Source organism: Bos indicus, chromosome 25 (assembly GCF_029378745.1).
Source record: "Bos indicus isolate NIAB-ARS_2022 breed Sahiwal x Tharparkar chromosome 25, NIAB-ARS_B.indTharparkar_mat_pri_1.0, whole genome shotgun sequence".
NCBI lineage: Eukaryota > Metazoa > Chordata > Mammalia > Artiodactyla > Bovidae > Bos > Bos indicus.
In genome coordinates, this window is record NC_091784.1 from 38,063,384 (window position 1) to 38,082,916 (window position 19,533).

The 19,533-nt window shown below is 54.9% G+C and overlaps 2 protein-coding genes across 12 annotated transcripts; one reads left to right on the forward strand and one right to left on the reverse strand.

Annotated features, from left to right (window-relative positions):
• The first annotated feature begins 77 nt into the window (after positions 1-77).
• Positions 78-11,876, forward strand: PTCD1 (pentatricopeptide repeat domain 1). Of its 5 annotated transcripts, none has more exons than XM_070780176.1 (9): positions 78-203; positions 1,247-1,726; positions 3,121-3,261; positions 4,481-4,699; positions 5,491-5,592; positions 6,317-7,024; positions 8,142-8,258; positions 8,885-9,067; positions 10,691-11,876. In XM_070780176.1, exons 2-9 carry the CDS (start codon positions 1,268-1,270, stop codon positions 10,871-10,873), a joined length of 2,112 nt encoding a protein of 703 aa, XP_070636277.1. In that variant the 5' UTR covers positions 78-203; positions 1,247-1,267; the 3' UTR covers positions 10,874-11,876. The 5 variants fall into 5 exon arrangements, with proteins under 5 accessions (XP_070636277.1, XP_070636278.1, XP_070636276.1 ...); XM_070780177.1 differs by having other exon boundaries at positions 100-218; XM_070780175.1 differs by having other exon boundaries at positions 126-275.
• Positions 11,286-19,511, reverse strand: BUD31 (BUD31 homolog). Of its 7 annotated transcripts, none has more exons than XM_019987107.2 (7): positions 19,179-19,244; positions 18,515-18,614; positions 17,858-17,979; positions 17,349-17,470; positions 13,315-13,437; positions 12,929-13,095; positions 11,286-11,525 (listed from the first exon to the last, which is right to left on the reverse strand). In XM_019987107.2, exons 4-7 carry the CDS (start codon positions 17,440-17,442, stop codon positions 11,475-11,477), a joined length of 435 nt encoding a protein of 144 aa, XP_019842666.1. In that variant the 5' UTR covers positions 17,443-17,470; positions 17,858-17,979; positions 18,515-18,614; positions 19,179-19,244; the 3' UTR covers positions 11,286-11,474. The 7 variants fall into 7 exon arrangements, with proteins under 7 accessions (XP_019842666.1, XP_019842663.1, XP_019842669.1 ...); XM_019987104.2 differs by lacking the exon at positions 19,179-19,244 and adding an exon at positions 19,045-19,167; XM_019987110.2 differs by lacking the exons at positions 17,858-17,979; positions 18,515-18,614; positions 19,179-19,244 and adding exons at positions 19,045-19,152; positions 19,298-19,511.
• Between the last annotated feature and the right edge of the window lie 22 nt (positions 19,512-19,533).

Consider the following 19,533-nt stretch of genomic DNA (forward strand, 5'->3'; position numbering starts at 1 on the left):
GGAGCGCAGAGTGCGGGCCGCTCCGCTAGGCTCGACTAGCCGCTCGCCGAACGCACCCCGCCCCGCCAACGTCCCCCGGCCCGTCGCCGACCTCAGTACGCGACCCGAAGCTGCGCCGGGAGTTCGCGACGCGGAGTGCGCGTGCGCGAGTCGGCCGGGTCGCACCTGGGAGAGCGCGTTGGGGACGCGGAGCTGGGGACGCGGTGCGGCGTGGCGGGGTCGGGACTGGCCGTGACGCGAGGCGGGGCGGGCGTGGCGCGGGCTCGGGGGCCGAGGTGCGTGTTCACTGGGCCGGACTCCTGGAGTGAGTTTCTCGTTTGACCCTCTCAGGAGCCCGGGCGCCAAGCGAAGGCGGACCAGAGGGGCTGCGAGGATCGCTGCAAGGGTCGGAGGTGTAGGCCTCTGCTGAGGAGACCGGTGTAGGCCGGTGGAGAGAGGGCTCTGGTCGGCCTGAGGTTTCCCGGGAGGGTCTGGGGAGGGGTGGGTACCCCGGGGGAGGACGGCGGCAGCGGGTCTCTGATTCAGGGATTATTAACCCCGGGCGGGTGGAAGAACTCGGGGAGGAAGAAATTACACCTTTATAAGTGAAACTTAGCAAGTATTTCCTCACCTGACGTTGTCTGTGCCCAAAACGAAGTCTTGATTGCAAATAGGGATGAGTGTAAATGATGGAGATAACAGTATCCACAACTGCTACAAACTCATTTACAGTCATCGCTGCTTCATCAGATCGACAGAACCTTGTTACTTAATACTTGGAAAAGAAGACTCTATAGTAATATAGCATGAGTTTATTTTAAAAGCATTCTGGTAGCGATTTCAGTATCAGTAATTACAATTCGCTGTCTTTTGATTAATGTGTGTAAACCCATTATTTAATGTGGCTACTTGAAAATTTAAAATTACATACAGGCTCGCACTGTGTTTCTGTTGGAGCCTCACCAGGTGCAGAATGGTCCAGATCGGTAGTTTTTTCGGTGCTCACCGTCCTGGGCCTGCACCCTGATATCTTGAGATTGGATCGTTGCCATGGTGCTGTGTGCGTGATGTTATGGGTAACTCTGGTTTACAAGCATGGAGACTGAGGCCAGAGCAGCCAGTGCTCAGGGACGCGAGGATGCTTTGGTGGAGCTGCGATCTGAACCTAGGCTTTCTGACCTCAGGACTCGTGCTTGTACCACTTATCGGTCTTTCTGCCTTTTGGGACAACGAAGTTGACTTTCATTATTTTGCTGACCTATGCCAGGCCCCGAGGAGAACGCCGGAAATGGACTTCCTGAGGCTTGCCCGGCTCTTCTCCAGCCCCTGCCCCGTGGGACTGTCCATTGTGCGCCACCTTGACCCTCTCAGAGCCAGGTGGGCTGGAGGTAGGGCCGCAGGGTGGGTTTCGCCCGCGCCAGCAGCCTTCTCCAGCTCTCTCTCTCAGCTGCCCCTCGGCTCGCAGAGCCAGAAGAACACAGGCAGCCTCAGCTCTGACCCCGGCCAGCCCAGCCCCACGGCCACCCAGGAGGAAGGGGAGGAAGAGAGCTTTGGGACTCTCTCCGACAAATACTCCTCTCGGAGAATGTTCCACAAATCGACGGCCCAGCTGTATAACCTGCGGCTCAAGGAACAGAATACTGAAGAAGATGAGGAAGGGGAGCTGGAACCAAAACCATGGCGGGGCCCCAGAAACACCCCTTACTGGTACTTCTTTCAGTGCAAACGCCTGATCAGGGAAGGAAAGGTAGGGAACTTTTGGACTCTGCTGCTCCCAACTCCTGCTTCCGCGGTGCCAGTCTTTTGTGAGGGGCTATCCTGCTGTCCTGGTGGGTGCTCAGGGCTTCTCTCCCCTCTTTGTCTTCATTCCCCCCAGTGCTGCCTCAGGCGACCCTCTAGCCCCCTGGCTTCCCGTGCCCCCTCCTCGATGCCATTCTCATCTTCCTGTTACCAACCCAGCCATCCCACGGGCTCCCCATCTTTGTGTCCAGCTGCCTCCTCACCATCTCCGTTACATTTACCCTTAGTGGCCTGGAATTCTTGTTCCCAACCTCAATTTCTCTACACTTTCTTCATCTCCCTAATTGGTAACCCGGTTTTTCCATCCGTCTAGGCCAAATCCCTTTACCCCTAGTCTTCTTTCTCCCACCAACTCTGCCTTCAAAGTGTCTCCCATCCTAACTTCTCACAACCCTCCCCCTGAATGCCCAGGCCTAGCCTTCTCCTCCCCACCCCCCACCCCCATCAGCTGTTATGACACTTGTCACTAGTCTCCCCGAGGCTCTCTCCACCTCTTACCCCGATGTGGCCTTAGACACGGAACCGTGAGCAGAGAGCAGGTGGGCTTTCTCCTTCCTCTAGCACTCCCCACGTATTCAGTGACAGTGGGGGTGTTCATTTTCTTAGGTGTTGATAATGACATTCCATTTAGGCTTAAAAATCTCTTGGCGGTATATGTTGAAGCTTTTGTGAATGAAGTGATACAATGTCTGGAATTTGCTTTAAAAAAAATTGAGTTGGAAGGAGGAGCGCAGGATATTGATGAATCAAGATTGGCCAAACATTAATAGTCGTTGTAATTACAGCTTTCTACTTTTGTGTGTATTTGAGATTTTCCGTAATGAAAAGTTGAGAAATAAAGAGAAGCCAGAGTCCTCATGATAGCATATGAAGCCTGCAAAAACTGCCTCTTCTCCCGCTCGACCCTCCCCTCCCTGTCTGCCTGCACCTCCCCTCCTTTACTCTCTCCCCCGCAGCCACCCCCCTAGCTCCCAAGCACACTCCTGCTTCAGGGCCTTTGCGCCGGCTGTTCCCTCAGTGAGCCACCTGGCTCCTTCCCTCACCTCCTTCAGATCTTCATTTACCTGGGCATTGCCCTTGTGCTCAGAGAGTTCCCCCACAGTCGTGGGGCCAAGAGCGCTCATAGGTGGTGGGAGTCTGGTGGGCTTTCCTTCCTGGCCACCACGCAGTCCCCTTGCAGTGGAGCACAGGGACTGGGAGGCTGGTGGCAGAGGCCCAGGGTGCGTGTTTGGCTCCTGGGCTGGCCTGGGCTTGAACTCAGGGAGGGTCCCTTAGCCTTGGTCTCCCTCCCTCTGCTGAGCCCCCTTCCCTGTGTCCTCCCTTCCCCAACCCCTTCCCCAGCTGGCCGAGGCCCTGGACCTGTTTGAGAGGCAGATGCTGAAGGAGGAGCGCCTCCAGCCCCTCGAGTGCAACTACACAGTGCTGATCGGGGGCTGCGGGCGGGCCGGCTACCTGAAGAAGGCCTTCAGGCTCTACAACGACGTGAGCATGGGGCAGGGGGGCGGCAGGCCAGGCGGCCTAGAACACGGGCTTTGGGCCCCAGAAGAGTTGGGTGCCGGTCCTGAATGTGTTCCCTGCTAGTGCATTACCCTGGGTGGCCAGTTTCGCCTCTCCAGCCTCAGTTTTGTGGTCTTAGCACAGGTGACATTACCTAGGCCAGAGTGTTTTATCCATCACGAAGGTGCCCTTTCCAGCTGCTCTTCACTGAGTGTCCTTCACATCTTTATCATTGTTGTTGATTACCTATTTGCCTGTCGTGTGTCTCCCCTCCAGAGAGTAAGCTCAGTGAAGACAGGCCTTGCCTGTCCTGGTAACCCCAGTGGCCAGTACCTGGCCTGTATTAAGTCCTTAGTATGCGTCTGTGGAATATGTGAACACATACAGAGCGTACCCCCATCCTCGAAGCTGGGATCACTGTCTTTGTTTCTCCAGTGAAGACGCTGAGGCCTGGAGAGATGAAGTGCCGTGTCTAAGGTTACCTGTCTCGAGTGCTGATTTGGAGTTGAGCCCAGCCACGGCCTGAGAGCAGGGCTCTGTGTGCTCTGCGGCAGCTGCTTGCTGCCCTCGGTCAGGTGGCCCTTCTCTGGGAAATAGAGAGCACTTGGCTTTACCAGGAGCTTCTCAAGCTTCATCACCGGGAGGGCTTGCGAAGCAGTGTCAGCCGGGCAGGAGGAGGGCTGGGGAGGCCTGAGATGTGCTGCAGGGCTGTGCTCCCGGCTGCCGCTCCAGGGGCCACTCTCCCAAGACGGTCTCCTTGGTAACAGCCTTCCAGTGTGACCGTATCACCCCCGTTTTTCCAATGACAAGCTGATTGCCCACAACCCCTCAGTTACTAAACATTGGAGCTGGGGTTTGATTACCCCTCCTGCCCTTTCCCAGATCAGATCTATCCCACAGATCTTAACAGTTAGGGCAACCTGGGCGGCCAGAGGGCAGGAACAGTTACAGCGGCCTGCCGTAAGAGCACTTCAGGCCCAGGGTGGGCTGCTGAGTGCCTTGGGGAGGATGCTTTCTTGTTTGGTGCCTCTGGGGAGCAAGGCCAGCTCTCAGGACCCCTCAGGTTGAGTCGGGTTTGGAGAGCCCAGCTCTGTGTGTCAGTCGGCTCTGCCTCTTAGCAGAGTCCTCTCTAGTCTCCTATCCCCATGTCCCATGCATCCAGCTGACCCCAGAGCCACCTCCAAGTTTCTCCCTGTCTCCTCAGATGAAGAAGCGGGACCTGGAGCCCTCAGACGCCACCTACACAGCCCTGTTCAACGTGTGCGCCGAGTCCCCCTGGAAGGACTCCGCACTGCAGAGCGCCCTGAAGCTACGGCAGCAGCTTCAGGCCAGAAACTTCCAACTCAACTTGAAAACGTACCATGCCCTGCTGAAGATGGCCGCCCTGTGCGCGGACCTCAGGATGTGCCTGGATGTGTTTAAGGTGGGGCCATCCCTTCCTTCCTGCTCCCCACTCAGAGTGAGTCCTGCGAGGCCGGGCTAAGGCTTTGCCCTCTGTGTTCCTCGTGTGGGAGGGTTCAGATGCTGATGAGACAGGCCCCCTGTCGGCCTCTGGGACTCACCGAGGAGTCCCTGTGGTCAGAGTCCTGGGTGGGACAGGAAGGCCCCTGCCCTGTGAGGGCGGGGGGGGGGGGGGGGGGGGGGGGGCGGGGTCGTGTGTGCTGCCGTGTGCTGTGTCCTGCTGAGGGCACTCGCTGGTGAGATGCATAGCGCTGAAGAGGAATCGGTGCCCGCCAGGGCATCGTTCCAAAGATCTTACGAGGCAAGTCCTGTGGCCCCTGCTTCACCGATGAGGAAACTGAGATGGGCGTTTAACCGATGAGGAAACTGAGATGGGTGCTTAATGCTTCCCACATTTGTACAGCAGGCTAGCGGTGAAGCCGGGACATGAAGCCAGCTCTGGTCAGTTCCAAAGCCTCATGTGCACGGGTTGAGTGGCTACTGGGCAGATCTTCGCGGAGGGGCTGCACAGGAGTGATAGGAGCAGAGCCCGGAAGACAGGCCTGGGAAAGTGGGAGTGCAGGCCCCGGGGAGCTCTGCTCCGAGGCTGGTGCTGAGCTGGCCCATGCCGGATTCGGGCCCCACTGCTGAGGATATGCAGCCCTGGCCCTGCCGTGGGGTGTCTGTTGGTCCTGAGCCAGACCCAGTGGGCCTGAGTCTGGGCCTCGATTCACCTGCAGAGTCTCAGCAGGCCCGCTTCGTTCCTTCCCCCAGGAAATTATCCAGAAAGGGCATGTGGTCACAGAGGAGACCTTCAGTTACCTGCTCATGGGCTGCATCCAAGACAAGAAGACTGGCTTCCGATATGCCCTGCAGGTCCGTCCCCTGGCTCTGCTTCCTGTCCCTGCTGCGCTGCTCGCCCCGCCACCCCGTGCCTGTGCTGGGGGCGCATGATGATGCTGGGTGCACTTCTTGAGCACCCACTCCTGCCCTGTGCTGGGTGTTTTTATATTTGTGATCTTTTGGCTTTCCCAGAGCACACTGTTCCCGGAGTTTTACAGATGGGCGCACAGCAGGCACTCAGAAAGTGCAACTGAAGCCAACCCTTAAGTTGGCCTGGACTCCTCCAGAACCTGGCCTCTCTGGCCGTTCCTCCCCGGGGAGTAGGGAGAAGGGCTGGGAGAAGCAGAGGGGTAGAAGTGGGACACAGTTTGGGGAAGCGAAGTGGGCTAGTGATCTACCTGCCACTGCAGGAGACACAAGAGACACAGGTGTGATCCCTGGGCTGGGAAGATTCCCCTAGAGGAGGGAATGACTATTCACTCCAGTATTCTTGCCTGGAGAATCAGAGGAACCTGGCGGGCTACAGCCCATGGGGTTCCAAAGAGTGAGACATGACTGAGCGACTAACACATATGAAGGAGGGGAGGAGGGTGCCTGTGTAGGGTCCTGGGGCTCTCAGTTTCCTGGGTCCTCATTTGCCCAGAGCCTGGAGTCTTTCCCATGCCCCATTTGCCCACTGGTTGCTGCCCCGATGCCTGCTCTGCTGAAGGCTCGTCGGAGAAGGGGCTGGGGGCTGAGGTCTGCCTCTCCCCGGCAGGTATGGAGGCAGATGCTGAGTCTGGGGCTCCAGCCGAGCCGGCATGGCTACAACTTGCTGTTGGCGGCAGCTCGGGACTGCGGGCTGGGGGACCCAGTGGTGGCCTCAGCGGTGCTCCTGAGGCCCAGGGAGGAGACAGCCCTGCTCCAGCCCCCGGCCAGGGGGCGGCGGACCAGGAGGAGAGCCCGGGTGGGGGCAGACTGCAGCCTGTCAGCCAAGCTGCACGTGGAGGCCCTGGAGAGGCAGCTGTTTCTGGAACCTTCTCAGGCACTTGAGGGGCCTCAGGAGCCTGAGGAGGCCAGAGCCCCCAAGCAGGCCCAGTCTGGGATGGAGACCAAGGCAGAGCCTGACCACCCGGTGGCTCTCACCTCTGTGGCCCCGGAGCCGCCTCCCTGGGGGCTGGAGGCCAACCTCCTGACCCCGGGGGCGGCCCCCTTGGCTGTGGTCTCCTTTGGGACCGTGAGCACCCCTGCCGACAGACTGGCCTTGATGGGGGGCCTGGAGGGCTTCCTCGGCAAGATGGCGGAGCATGGGCTTCGCCCTGACATCAAAACCCTCACGCTGCTGGCGGAGGTGGTGGAGCCAGGGAGCCCCGCAGAGTCCTCACTGCTGAGCGTCTTGGATGCGCACGGGGTGGAGCCCGACCTGACCTTCTTCAACACGCTGATGAAGAAGAAGAGCAAGCTGGGCGACCTGGAGGGGGCAAAGGTGAGGGGCTCGGGGATAAGGAGGCACAGGGCTCCTTCCTCTCCTTCTTCCCTGGACTCTCTCCTGCAGGCGTGTCAGTCATTCTCACCCGAGGTGGGCAGAGTGCCCAGAGCCCCTGTTCCAGGCCTGGGCTTGGGTGACAACTGGGAATCGAGTGGTGGACCAGCCATACCGCCAGCCCTCCCAGGGGGGCCCCCAGTGATGGGGGCAGACCCCAAACAAGTCCTCGCACTGACGCAGCATTCGGGGACGTGTGGCCTGAGAGGCTGGTGGTTCCTGAGTGTCCCCACCCTTCAGCCCCTGCATCCTCCCCCCGCCAGCCTCAATGACATCATCCATTGTCACACTCACTTTGCTTGATGCTGTCCTGAGAGTTTTGCATCATCTGTGTCTTTACTGACCACACCAGGAAGCTCTGCCGCCCGTGGCTTTACCCATTTCACACACGGGGACACCAGGGTCCTCACGGTATTTTGTCTGTTCATACGTGTTTCTGTGTGCTGCCCCTTTTGCCAGAAGCTCTGACCTGGGCTCTCACAAGCATCAAAGATGACAGAGCAGCCTCTGCCTTCAGGCCCTCTGTGCCCATCACAGCTTTCTCTCGAGCCCCTCCCCGGACCCGCCCTGACCCCGCCGGCCTGAGCAGGCATCCTCTTCCTCTCCTCCTGCCCGGGGCTCCCTCCCTGCACTGCACACACTGTTGTCGGCTTTGTCTCCAGCCCGGACCACAGGACCGCCATCCCGAGGCCCCTGGTGCTCGAGCCATGTCCAAGTCCTGAGTGCAGTGTGGATGGTGGCTGGTCAAGGAGCAGAAGGGGCAGGAACGTGGAGGATCCGGAGGAGAGATGGCCTGTTGGGGACCGGCAGGCTGGCAGGCAGGGTGTCCTCGCAGAGCAGCTGAATCCGGGGAGCCGAGCAGTGAGGTGCTGGGCAGGACCCCCAGCCTTGAGTGCTGGGCCGAGGCCGGCGCCCAGGGTGGTCAGCAGGGGGAGCCGCGAGGCCTTGGAGAAGAGCCGTGCCCTGGCATCTCCAGCATCCAGCCGCGGGCTTCACCAGAGAAGGCTCTTACTGGGCTGGTGGGTTACAGTTCACAGTGACGCTGCCTCTGTCCCCACAGGCCCTGCTGCCCGTCCTGGCAAAGAGGGGCATCGTCCCCAACCTGCAGACGTTTTGCAGCCTGGCCATTGGGTGTCGCAGGCCAGATGATGGCCTGCGGCTGCTCTCGGACATGAGGGTGAGTGGGCCCCGCCCACGCAGGCCCCGGGAGCGAGGGTTGGGGGTGTGGGGGCCTCCCGAACCCCCCAGGCCTCTGTCCTCAGGGTAAGCCGCGGGGGAGCAGGGTAGGGAGAGTGGGGTCTCGAGCTTCCAGTGAGAAGGGTCATTAGTCCAGTTTGGGAGAAAGAAGACCCTGGTGAGGGGCCGCAGACACGAACACTGAGCCAGGGGTGTTCTCACTGAAGTGTGGCCGTGGGGTGAGATTGAGGGGAGCCAACCCTCTAGGGGCATGGAGGCTGTGATGGAAGCAGGGAGGGCCAGAATTTTCGGGGGACAGGTGTGCAGTGAACCCCCAGGAGGCATCTCCTGCCCATGGTTTACTGCCTGAGTGTGTTGATCTCAGAACAACCCTCTGCTCTGTCTCCAAGTTCTTCAGGGCTGAGAGGGCAGGGCCTCCAGCTGCTTGGGATGGAGCGTGTGGAGTGGGGAGTACAGCCTGTTGCTGCTGCGAGGTCCTGCCTGCCCTTCTCTCCCCTGGGGGCTGGTCTGCAGAGCAGGCCTGGGCAGCAGGGTGGCTCCCCAAGTATGACGCCCCACAGGGCCGCACTCTCCCAACCACCGCCATCCTCTCGCTGAATGTTGCAGGAGTCCCAGATGAGCCCCAACACCCACATCTACAGCACCCTCATCAACGCGGCTGTCAAGAAGCTGGACTACGCCTATCTCATTGACATCCTGAAGGACATGAGGCGGAACAGAGTCCCCGTGAATGAAGTGGTCATCCGCCAGCTGGAGTTCGCGGCCCAGTACCCACCCAGCTTTGACCGGGTGAGTGCACCTGGCTCTGACGTGCCCATCATCTCCCTGGCCAGCGTCACCCTCACGTCCACCCGACCCTCATGCTGACCTCCTGGGGTTGGCATCCTCTTGCTTTAAACTGTCCACGGCTTCCCTTGGGGAGGATCCTACACTCCTCAGACCATAGCTGGCCACTCCTTGTCCACGTGACTCATCTTCCGTCAGGCCGCTCTCCCCTTGGTACCCTGTCAACCCCTGGCCTGTGGTCACTTCTAGATAACACGGGCCTCTTCCATGCCTCAGGGTTCTCGTCTTCCCAGCAGGCTCCCCTGCTTTTCACGTTCCTGCTTCCTTCTCATCCCGTTGGTCCCAGCTGAGGTGGCTCTTCCTCAGCAGGGCCCCGCTGGCCCCCTCCTTACGTCACAGCTCCTCTTCATCCTGTTTCACGGCCCGTACTCACACGGACTCACACGGACTCATGTGTGACCCTCACTGTAAGGAGAGTGAACACCCCTAGAGGACGGGACTGTCTGTCTTGCTCACCGGGGTCCCGGGTCCCTGCCCGTCGTCGGGTGCCTGGCACAGACTGTTGTTGAATGAATGGGGATGGCAGGAGGGTGGTGACAGAATGTTCTGTAGTGGCCACTTGTCTCCTTGCTGTTCCGAAGGTGTCAGGCTCTGGGGTTCTGGTTTTGAGGTCTACCTCGTCAGGCTCTGTGGCCTGATGGGTAGGGAGCAAGTCAGCCAGGACACACCAAGCCATGGGGCTGGGGTCAGGGATGGCTGTGCAGGAAGGACACTGAGTGCCACTGAAAAGAAGGCTTAGTAAGAATTAGTGCGACGGCCATGGAGAATGTACCAGGCAGAGGGCGGGGCTGGGCATCTTTGACCGTCCGATGGTTTGTTTTATTGATTGCTTAGAGTGCTTTACATACTCCATAGACTAGGCTTTTGTTGGTTCCATATTGCAAGTGTCTTCTAGTCCTTCCATATTGCAGAGTCCTCTGTGGAAGACCCACTAGGGGTCTTCTCAGGTTCAACCAAGAGTCACCAATTACCACGGGCCTAAACCTTATTGTATTCACTCACGATGTGGAGCTTGTGTCTGTTGTCAAATTTTTGCTGCAGGAACTTTCAGGCTCTATCAGATACAGCTCACAATTGCTCAACCTTTTGAATCAACTCGTTTATCATCATGTGGTAGCAGTGTTTATTTCATGCATCTTTGTCTTTTTATCTATGTGCTCCTGTGTCAACTTTCTCTTGGTATCTACCTGGCACGTCTTGTTTCCTTTTCTTTGTCCCACCTTTCCTGAGACCCTTGCAGCAGTGCAGAGGTGACAGTCGGGAGGGTGGCAGTGCCTGCGCCAAGCAGGAGGTGCTCAGCAGTGGGGGCAGAGCAGTGGCACCCGGCGAGTCTAGCTTTGGGGGGCTGGGGTGCCATCGCTGGCTAGAGGGGCTCAGCAGCACAGACTTAAAGGAAGTCTCTACTCTGTGTTGATCAGCTTCTCTGCCCTTTTCCTTTTGACTAACTGGAAGCAAGAACAGCTTCCCTGAGGCCTGAGCCACCTGCCGAGGTTTGGGGTCTGCTGTAGGTAGCAGGCAATGAGTCTCATCGTGGCCCCTCTGAACTCCATGTTTTTCCAATTACAGTACAAAGGGAAAAACACCTACTTGGAGAAGATTGATGGCTTCCGGGCTTATTACAAGCAGTGGCTGAAAGGGATGCCAGCGGAGGAAACCCCCCACCCATGGCAGAAGTTCCAGACGAAACCAAAAGGAGACCAGGACACTAGCACCGAGGCTGATATGGACAAAGGCCCTGGGGGCAGGTGAGGAGGAGGTCCTAGGGGACCCCCAGCAGAGCCGGAACAACGTGCACAGCCTTCATGGGGCTCTGTGGGAACCCCGAGTCCCCTTCACGTGAAAGACACTGAGCGTGCCGGGGCAGCTGCAAGCACGAGGGCAAGTCCAGGGTCAGGGCTCCAGCTCAGGCATCAGCCTGAGGACAACTGCTGGCCCAGCTGCCCAACAAGGTCATGGCAAGCGCCAGAGCAGCATGGGCCGCCTTGGTCCGTCATCTCAGGCCATCCCCATCTGAGGGTGACAACGAGGAGGGTGAGTTTGCTCCAGGTCACATAACACAGATGAGGAGTCGGGATCGAGTCCTAAGGGCGACTAGTCTCCGGGGCCTGGTGATGTCCCCTGGGTGCCAGACCACTGGCTCTAAGAAGGGACGCAAAGCCCAAAAGCTTTAGTTTTTTTTATTTCTACAAATCACAGCTGATGAACACCAAAACCTTCCCACAGAGAGACCATGCTCCTAGTCGGGCCTGGGGACCACTCTGAGTAAGAGCTGCTCCCAGGAAGGGTGGCGTGACGGGCAGAGTCCTGCGCAGCCCAGAGTCCGGGGTGGGTGGAGGTTGGGGCCTGATGCTCAGCCAGAGCAGCCCCGGCAGCCACAGTGTGTGCACTCGATGATCCGGCCCTGTGGACAGAGGACCCCTGCGACCCTGTGCCAACATATGGGGGCCCCCCAAGGGAAGTGTGGCCATGGGACACCCACTCCCCATGGACCCTGCGGACAGAGGACCTGAGACCCTGCGCCCACATGCAGGAGCCCCCCAGAGGGAGGCATGACCATGGGACACCCACTCCCCTTGGACCCTCCTCAGAAACCCTCCATGATGGTGTGGGATGGGGAAAATTCAGCTCTCTTGTGACGATGAGAACAGCTGCTGTTGACAGTTAAATTTCTATGAGGATTTAACTTATACAAACTCAGTGTACATACTTGCCCCCAAAAAGGAAAAAAAAAATCTCTGAGTGATTCCTGTTATTCTGTGAAGCAAGCATGACACACCCTTCAATGAGCTGGAGGCAACTGTGCTGCTGCTCTCGGGGCTCAGTGCCAGGGGCCTCACGGTCTCCTCTGGGCTGGGAACTTTCTAATAGGGGTGTGGGGAGAACAGGGTGTCCTTGAATCTGTATGGCGGCAGGACAGTTGTACCCCGGCCCAGGTGTGTGCTCTAGTGTCCGGCCAAGGGCCTGCCCAGTACAGAAAAGGGGTTTATTCTCTGTTTCCCTCTTTTCTGGAGAAGCAAGACTGGTCTAAGGAAACAGGATCCAGTGGTGAAACTCAACTAAACCTGTTCTGGGCAGTGGACCGTGGGGCTCCTGCAGCTCTGCCCCGCGCCCGCCCCCCCAGACCTGCACAGAGCCTCCTCGGAGGGCAGACTGTGCTTGCCCTCCGCTGCTCCGCACGCCCATCCTGAGCTTCCAGAGGACTCGGGGACAGACCTGCCTGCTGAGCTGAAGCCCGTGGGCCAGAGCCAAGGCTCTCCACAGAAGCTAACCAGTGCTGCAGCCTGAAGGGACCGTGAGAAAGAGGGCATCTGGCCTGACCTCACTCATGGGCAGCTGAGGGGCTGTACTCACAGGCCGCTAACGGCCCAGTGACCCTCCTCTGCGCCTGCTGCCACTCCCCTTCAGGGGCGCCTGCGCACGGAGCTCACCACTGCACCCCAGCACCGTTCCCTAGCCGCTCCGAGAGTTCTGGCGCAAAATGCACTGAGGCTCAAGTTCAAGTGTCACTGGGAGCAACAGGAGGCCGGGAAAAAAGAGGGATGAACCCCTACTGCCTGGCCCACCCTCCCCTGGCTTAGCCTCCCAGCCACGCTGGGGTGGGGGTCATCACCCGCATATCCTGTGTGAGGGTAGGAACCAGTAACTTGCCTGGCATGGATCCCTGACCACAGGGGCTCCCTCTCACAGAGAGGGCCAGCAGAACACCCAGCCACAGGACAGAACATAAAACCTGTTGTGGTCAGCTGAACTGCTTATGCTAGCATCACACTCAGTTGTCAGACAGGAGGGGGGCGGTGGCCTTACCACTTCCAGCTTGCTTTTGGGGACCCGGCAGATGCAGTTTGTCCCAAAATTGGTGTCCCGAGTCTGAATGCACCGCAGGCAGCACAGGTTCTCATACCCCTGCTTTTTCCATTTTGCAATCAAGTTTTTATCTGCATAGCCTTCTTTAATACAGTACTCATACAGTTCTGCAAAAAGACGGGGAAAGGCCATCAGACCACAGTGTAACAAAGCTCTCCGGCCCGCAGCCCATCACTGCCCACCCTGAGAAAAAGTGTTGAGTCAACACTGGCCCCTTTTCATTTTTTGGAAACAGCAAACATCATGATACTTGCTGAGGTTTCAAGAATTATTTAAATCGGACGCCATTCAAGCTGGAAAGGCCAAGAGAACATTCGGCCAGTTACCTCTGCTTATGGCTTTCCGCTTGTAGAAGAGGTCAAAGATGTAGCGGGTTTTCTGGTGATGGATCCTGAAGATGGGCCACAGAGATTCCACTTTCCTCTTTCCTTCGTGAGGTTCTGTCTCAGCTGTGGAGAAAACACGGGTGTTTGCTTTGTTTTGGAGACTAGGGTTAGTCTGCACAGGATATAGTATTGTCATATCACTGAGGATTTATAACTCAGCTCAACAAACAGGATTCTGTGATCTAAGCCAAAGGCAGGTACGAGGATTCGGCAACACCACGTGTCTGCTGTGGGTGAGAGCATGCTCTGGGTACCCAGTGTACAGCATTAAACAAGACAGACCACAGAGCCAAGGTCTGGGGAGGAGGAGGCAGACCAGCCCCTGGTGGTGCAGGGTAACGGCCACGGAGAAGAAAGAAACATGGAAGGGGGTGGTGAGTCTAGTGTGGAAAGCCATGTAGCCGGATGGGATGATAGGGAGGTGGCAGTGGGGACCACGGAGCACCTCAGGCCTGGCTGTCCTGGAATTGGAACCTTCCCACGCTTTGGTGGTGGTGTTTAATTGCTCAGTCATGTCAAACTCTGAGACCGCATAGACTGTAGCCCACCAAGGTCCTCTGTCCATGGGATTCTCCAGGCAAGAATACTGGAGTGGGTTGCCATGGCCTCCTCCAAGAGGATCTTCCTGACCCAGGGGTGGAACCCACATCTCCTGCATTGCAGGCAGATTCTTTACCACTAAGCCACCAGAGAAGCTCCTGTGCTTAGAATCATTTCTTAAGGTTTTAATCACAGCATTTCTCTTTGGACCTGTTTTCACAAGGTCGTGTGAACATTCTTGGATATCACTTTGGACAGGTCCACACACACAGTGGAAGGCAGCCTACAGTGGGCAATGTGGAGTCCTGCCCCTGGGAAGGTATGAAGAGGCCAGGGGTAGGGCCCTCGTGGCTCAGGGTAGACTCAGGTTTCTGCCTCTTAGTTAATGCCCCAAATGGCCTATTAACTCCAGAACCTGAGCAACAATTCTTTTAAAGTGCCACTCTTAAAAAGTCTAAATACATGTTCATTATTCAAGTACTGATTATGCTTGACTTTCAACTAGTTCAAAGTACTTGTAAAAGCAAAGTTATTTACAAGTCCTGGTTACAGTCCACAGAAATAGTGCCTATACTTCTCAGTCACACATAAACCCCCCACCACACCCCTCTCTGTTCCTCAGTCCCTATAATCAGGCTCTGTTTGTCTAGAAACTTCTAGGGTAATAGTGGCTGTACAAAAACTTGAGTAGTAAGCTAGGAGATATACAAAGAGCTGGGCAGTTGTGCTGAGCTTAGGAAATACAGGGACAAACTAAAAGAGAAAACAGCAACTTTGCTTTCTAAGGTAACAGTGCCAACTGCTTCAACAAGTGTGAGCTCTTCTACAGAACAGCTCAGTCAGAGGGGCAGGCCAGCGGTGCCACTAGCTCTGGTCCTCGGCGGCCCCAGAGTGTGGCTGCAAATCCCAAAGGCAAAACTTGAGTTGAAGGCAACAAACTGGAGGCTGGCAGCCCTGCGGCCTGGAGGCAGGCTTTGGTTCCCCCACAGATGCTTTTTTTTAGGTTTGAATGTTAAATTGGAAGAGTTCACATAGAAAACCTGATTTCTTGCTCATCTTGGGGGGAAAAAGAGCAGCAAATCTGGAAAAGCTGAGGCTGCATCTGACGTGACAGAAAGGGCCTGGGTGGGCAGCAGCTTCTGCCCACCCCAGAGCTTGCTGCTGTCCCCAACACTGCATCAGCTCTGCCACCACCTGCCAGCCACTCTTTTTCTTTATAGTGGAAGTGAAAGCAACAGGAAACTGGGGCTTAAAACCTGCATATTAAAAATGGGAAAGCCAAGAAGAACTAGATGGTTAAAGAAAAAGAACACTTTTGACAGTAAAGAACATCTTATCTATCTAAATGCTCTCCCTTCAAGAAGTCATCCCTTAAAAAGAAGTTTATTTTCTTTAGAAAGACGGTAACAATAACCCTGTGTACGAGACAGCAAAAGAGACACTGATGTATAGATCAGTCTTATGGACTCTGTGGGAGAGGGAGAGGGTGGGGAGATTTGGGAGAATGGCATTGAAACGTATAATATCATGTATGAAACGAGTCGCCAGTCCAGGTTCGATGCACGATACTGGATGCTTGGGGCTTGTGCACTGGGACGACCTAGAGGGAGGGTACGGGGAGGGAGGAGGGAGGAGGGTTCAGGATGGAGAACACAGGTATACCTGTGGAGGATTCATTTTGATATTTGGCAAAACTAATACACTATTGTAAAGTTTAAAAATAAAATAAAATTTAAAAATTTAAAAAAAAAAAAAAAGGTTTATTTCCAAGGACTCACAAATTACCTCTTCTATCACAGCAATCTCTTTAAATTCCTTTATGTTGAATAAAGATCTGTTTGGAGGAAAAAATCAGCCCCAAATGACCTTGATTATTGCAAGTTCTGGGTAGTTAATAGAAGTTACCTGATATACTCAGCTTCAAAAAAAGGAAGCAAAGTTAACATCCACTTACTAATTATTGCTGAAGGGATAACTTCAGAATAACAAGGGTTAATTACCAAAAACCTTTAAGAAAAAAAGATTGCTTTAAAAAGCAATTCAGTAAGTAGTTAACACTGTGACAGGGCCAACAGAAGAGGATGGCGGAGGATGAGACAGTTGGATGGCATCACCGACTCAACAGACATGAATTTGAGCAAACTTCAGGAGATAGTGAAGCCCAGTGTGCTGCAGTCCATGGGGTCACAAAGAGTAGGACACGACTTAGGGACTGAACAACAACAGGGCCAACAATGCTTGTGGCTTCAGGTTAAATTTCCCAAAACTGCACACTACACTGATACACCAAGTGCAAGATCACATAACACTTAGGGGGAGGTGAAGACTGTGCATTCTGGACAACTGGTAGATGATGCAAAAATAAAGCGATGATGAAAACAAACCCACAAGAAAAATCCAAATAAAAACATTTCAGAAAATTTGGAGTGAAAACAGGATTTTCCAAGTACATTTTGTATGATTTTAAATATACTTTTTGATGAAAGTGAAAGAGGAGAGTGAAAAAGTTGGCTTAAAGCTCAACTGTTGATTCAGAAAACTACGATCATGGCATCTGGTCCCATCACTTCATGGGAAATAGATGGGGAAACAGTGTCAGACTTTATTTTTCTGGGCTCCAAAATCACTACAGATGGTGACTGCAGCCATGAAATTAAAAGACGCTTACTCCTTGGAAGAAAAGTTATGACCAACCTAGACAGCATATTCAAAAGCAGAGACATTACTTTGCCAACAAAGGTTCGTCTAGTCAAGGCTATGGTTTTTCCTGTGGTCATGTATGGATGTGAGAGTTGGACTGTGAAGAAGGCTGAACGCCAAAGAATTGATGCTTTTGAACTGTGGTGTTGGAGAAGACTCTTGAGAGTCCCTTGGACTGCAAGGAGATCCAACCAATCCATTCTGAAGGAGATCAGCCCTGGGTGTTCTTTGGAAGGACTGATGCTAAAGCTGAAACTCCAGTACTTTGGCCACCTCATGTGAAGAGCTGACTCATTGGAAAAGACTCTGATGCTGGGAGGGATTGGGGGCAGGAGGAGAAGGGGACGACAGAGGATGAGATGGCTGGATGGCATCACTGACTCGATGGACGTGAGTTTGAGTGAACTCTGGGAGTTGGTGATGGACGGGGGGGCCTGGTGTGCTGCAATTCATGGGATCAAAAAGAGTCAGACATGACTGAGGGATTGAACTGACTGACTGTAAATAATTCTAAGTAGACTATTTGATTTATACTCCCTAAAGGTCTTATATACTCAAAAACATTTTTGAGGACCTTCTCATTTGTATTATCTTACTTTCTGGCATTTATGGTATTCCTATCAGTTAAAAAGCCAACAAAACATGTCAGTGTCAGGCAGCCTTGCTGGTGCAGCTTGTCTCTTCCCATTTATCTTTGGGACACAGCCCACCCAGACAGAAACTCTCCAACTCACCTTCTCTCATTTTTTGATCTAATTCATCCAGTGTTGGCTCAATCAACTCCCACCCATCTGGGGGAGCTTTCCGGCTTCTTTTGACTTTAGGCATTTTTTCCCAGAAGATAGTCTGCAAAAATCTGTGGGGAAAAAAAATTAAAATGAATTGGTTTCTGAGCCTCAGGATCCCCAGAGGACTTCACAAGCCACAACTCTGGTGCACGTTAATATCCGTAAGTCTGTTTCCTCATCTGTGTAACGGAGAGAATCTACTTATGGGGCCATGTGAGGTCTTGATTATATGTAATGTGCCTGGTATTTAATGTTTGCTTAGTAGGGTTTTGCTATTATCATACAAAGAATAAGACACACACTGTCCCTGAGAAGGTGATATTCTAGCAAGGAAATGCAAAGTGGAAAGGGAATTATAACACAGTGTGAGGGAGACTGACTGGGAGAGCAAAGATGAGTGTTTAAAAAGGAAAAAGAGAAAAAAAAAAAGAAGAAAAAGAGTGAAACCAAAGTACCTTAGGGTCTGCTTCCCAAGAGTATAATAGAAAGATCTCAGGTCTCTTCAGTTACAGGCTCGGATTCTTGTCCAGCTACGACTTTGGAGAGGTCACATTCCCTTTATGGTCCTCAATCTTGTCTATAAGGTGAGGACAGTGTATTAACTGGATTGCCAAGGTCTCTTTTAAACCCAACAAACATACTATATAAAGGAAGTCATGTAAAGCCCAAAGAAAAGACCAGCCCAGATCTACATAGCAAGTCATTTTTCAAACCGCAAGGCATTTCATAGCTAGCAAAGAGAACTCAGGGTGGGACTTCCCTGGTAGTCCAGTTGCTAAGACTCTGAGCTCCCAATGCAGGGGGCCTGGGTCCCATCCCTGGTCAGGGAACTAGTTCCCACATGCCGCAATTAAGAGTTTACATGCCTCAACAAAGACCCGGTGCAGTCAAATAAATATTTTCAAAATATTTTTTTAAATACACTAAAAGAGAACTCATGTTAATTAGCTTTAAGCAGAGCAGACTCCTCTCCCACGCTCATTCAGTTCCTCCCTCCTGATATGTTTACGAAGCCCCGCCCTCTTCGCCCCATCGTGAATTCTCAGCAACAACCTTACAGAAGATCAAACTCAGGGTTGCACAGAGCTGGGAACCGGCAGAGTTTGACTCACCAGGGGCTCCTGACTCCCAAATCTGAGGTCTCTACACTTGTCTCCCCTGCTCTGAAGCTAGAGACGAATGGAATCTGGTCCCTGTCCCAAGGAGCACGGGCTGGGTGGACAAAGACAAGGGAATGACCACTCTGCTAACTAAGACCCACGGGGAGTGGAGGGCCTGGCCCAGCTTGGGAGTCAGTGGAGGCCTCCCATGGGAGGTAAGAGCTAAGAAGCAACCTGGTCAGGAAGAACGAGATGTGGGGCGGTGTTAGAAAAGTGGTAGCGCTCGGGAGGGGCGGCGAGCAGAAAGGCGTTCGGAAGAAGCTGAGTGAAGACGCTACAACCCGGGTTGTAAAAAGGCTCAGGGAGACTACGGCATCTGAACCGGGATTACAAGGAAAAGCAATATTTAGACAACAAACGTTCTAGGCGAGGAGGGAAATGCGCGAAAAGTAAGGGCGGGGAAGCCTAGAAGCAAGGGAACCCCCAAATTTCCCATGCCCTCCGCGGACCCACCAAGACGCCGCCTAGTCTCGGGAACTCACTTCGACCTTCGGGTCCAGAGGCCCGAACCTGTCCCAGTTGGGCTGTTCAGATCGCCTTCTGGGCCAACGCAGACGTCCGATCCCTGGCCCCCAGCCGTTACCAAGGTCCTAGAGAAGAGAAGGGAAACACTCACTAGGCCCTCCGTCGCGAAACAACGTCCCTTGTGTATCCACCGCCTCAGCTTCCCCAAGTATCTCTTCACGATGAGGTCCTCGCGGAGCCCCGCCCCATGGAGCGCGGCGATTGCGTTACCTTAGGTGTCCGCAGCCCTGCCTGTGTAGAATTCCAGCGCCGCTGTCTCCTTTCGTCCGCACTGCCCGGCGGGGTGGGTTGGCAGGCTCCCGCGCCTCCCGCGGCGGGGGTTGGGAGGGGCTCTGTTGCCCAGCAGCGCGCGGCGAGCCTGGGCTCAGGCGGTGCGTGGGCCCGCCCGGCCTCCCTGAGGGCCGCGGTTCTCGCGGCGGCGCGGCGCGCTGAGAAGGGCCCGGGTG

Bases quoted from the DNA above. Each gene is read 5' to 3' on its own strand.
- PTCD1 (XM_019987111.2), top strand. From the start codon at position 1,052: ATGGGTAACTCTGGTTTACAAGCATGGAGACTGAGGCCAGAGCAGCCA. The intron at 4,700-5,490 runs GTGGGGCCATCC...TCCTTCCCCCAG, and splicing joins TGTGCCTGGATGTGTTTAAG to GAAATTATCCAGAAAGGGCA. The intron at 7,025-8,141 runs GTGAGGGGCTCG...CTGTCCCCACAG, and splicing joins GCGACCTGGAGGGGGCAAAG to GCCCTGCTGCCCGTCCTGGC.
- BUD31 (XM_019987110.2), bottom strand. From the start codon at position 17,442: ATGCCTAAAGTCAAAAGAAGCCGGAAAGCTCCCCCAGATGGGTGGGAG. The intron at 13,096-13,314 runs GTAACTGGCCGA...GTCTTTTTGCAG, and splicing joins GCGGAAAGCCATAAGCAGAG to AACTGTATGAGTACTGTATT. The intron at 11,526-12,928 runs GTAAGGCCACCG...CTCTGTCCACAG, and splicing joins CCAAAAGCAAGCTGGAAGTG to GGCCGGATCATCGAGTGCAC.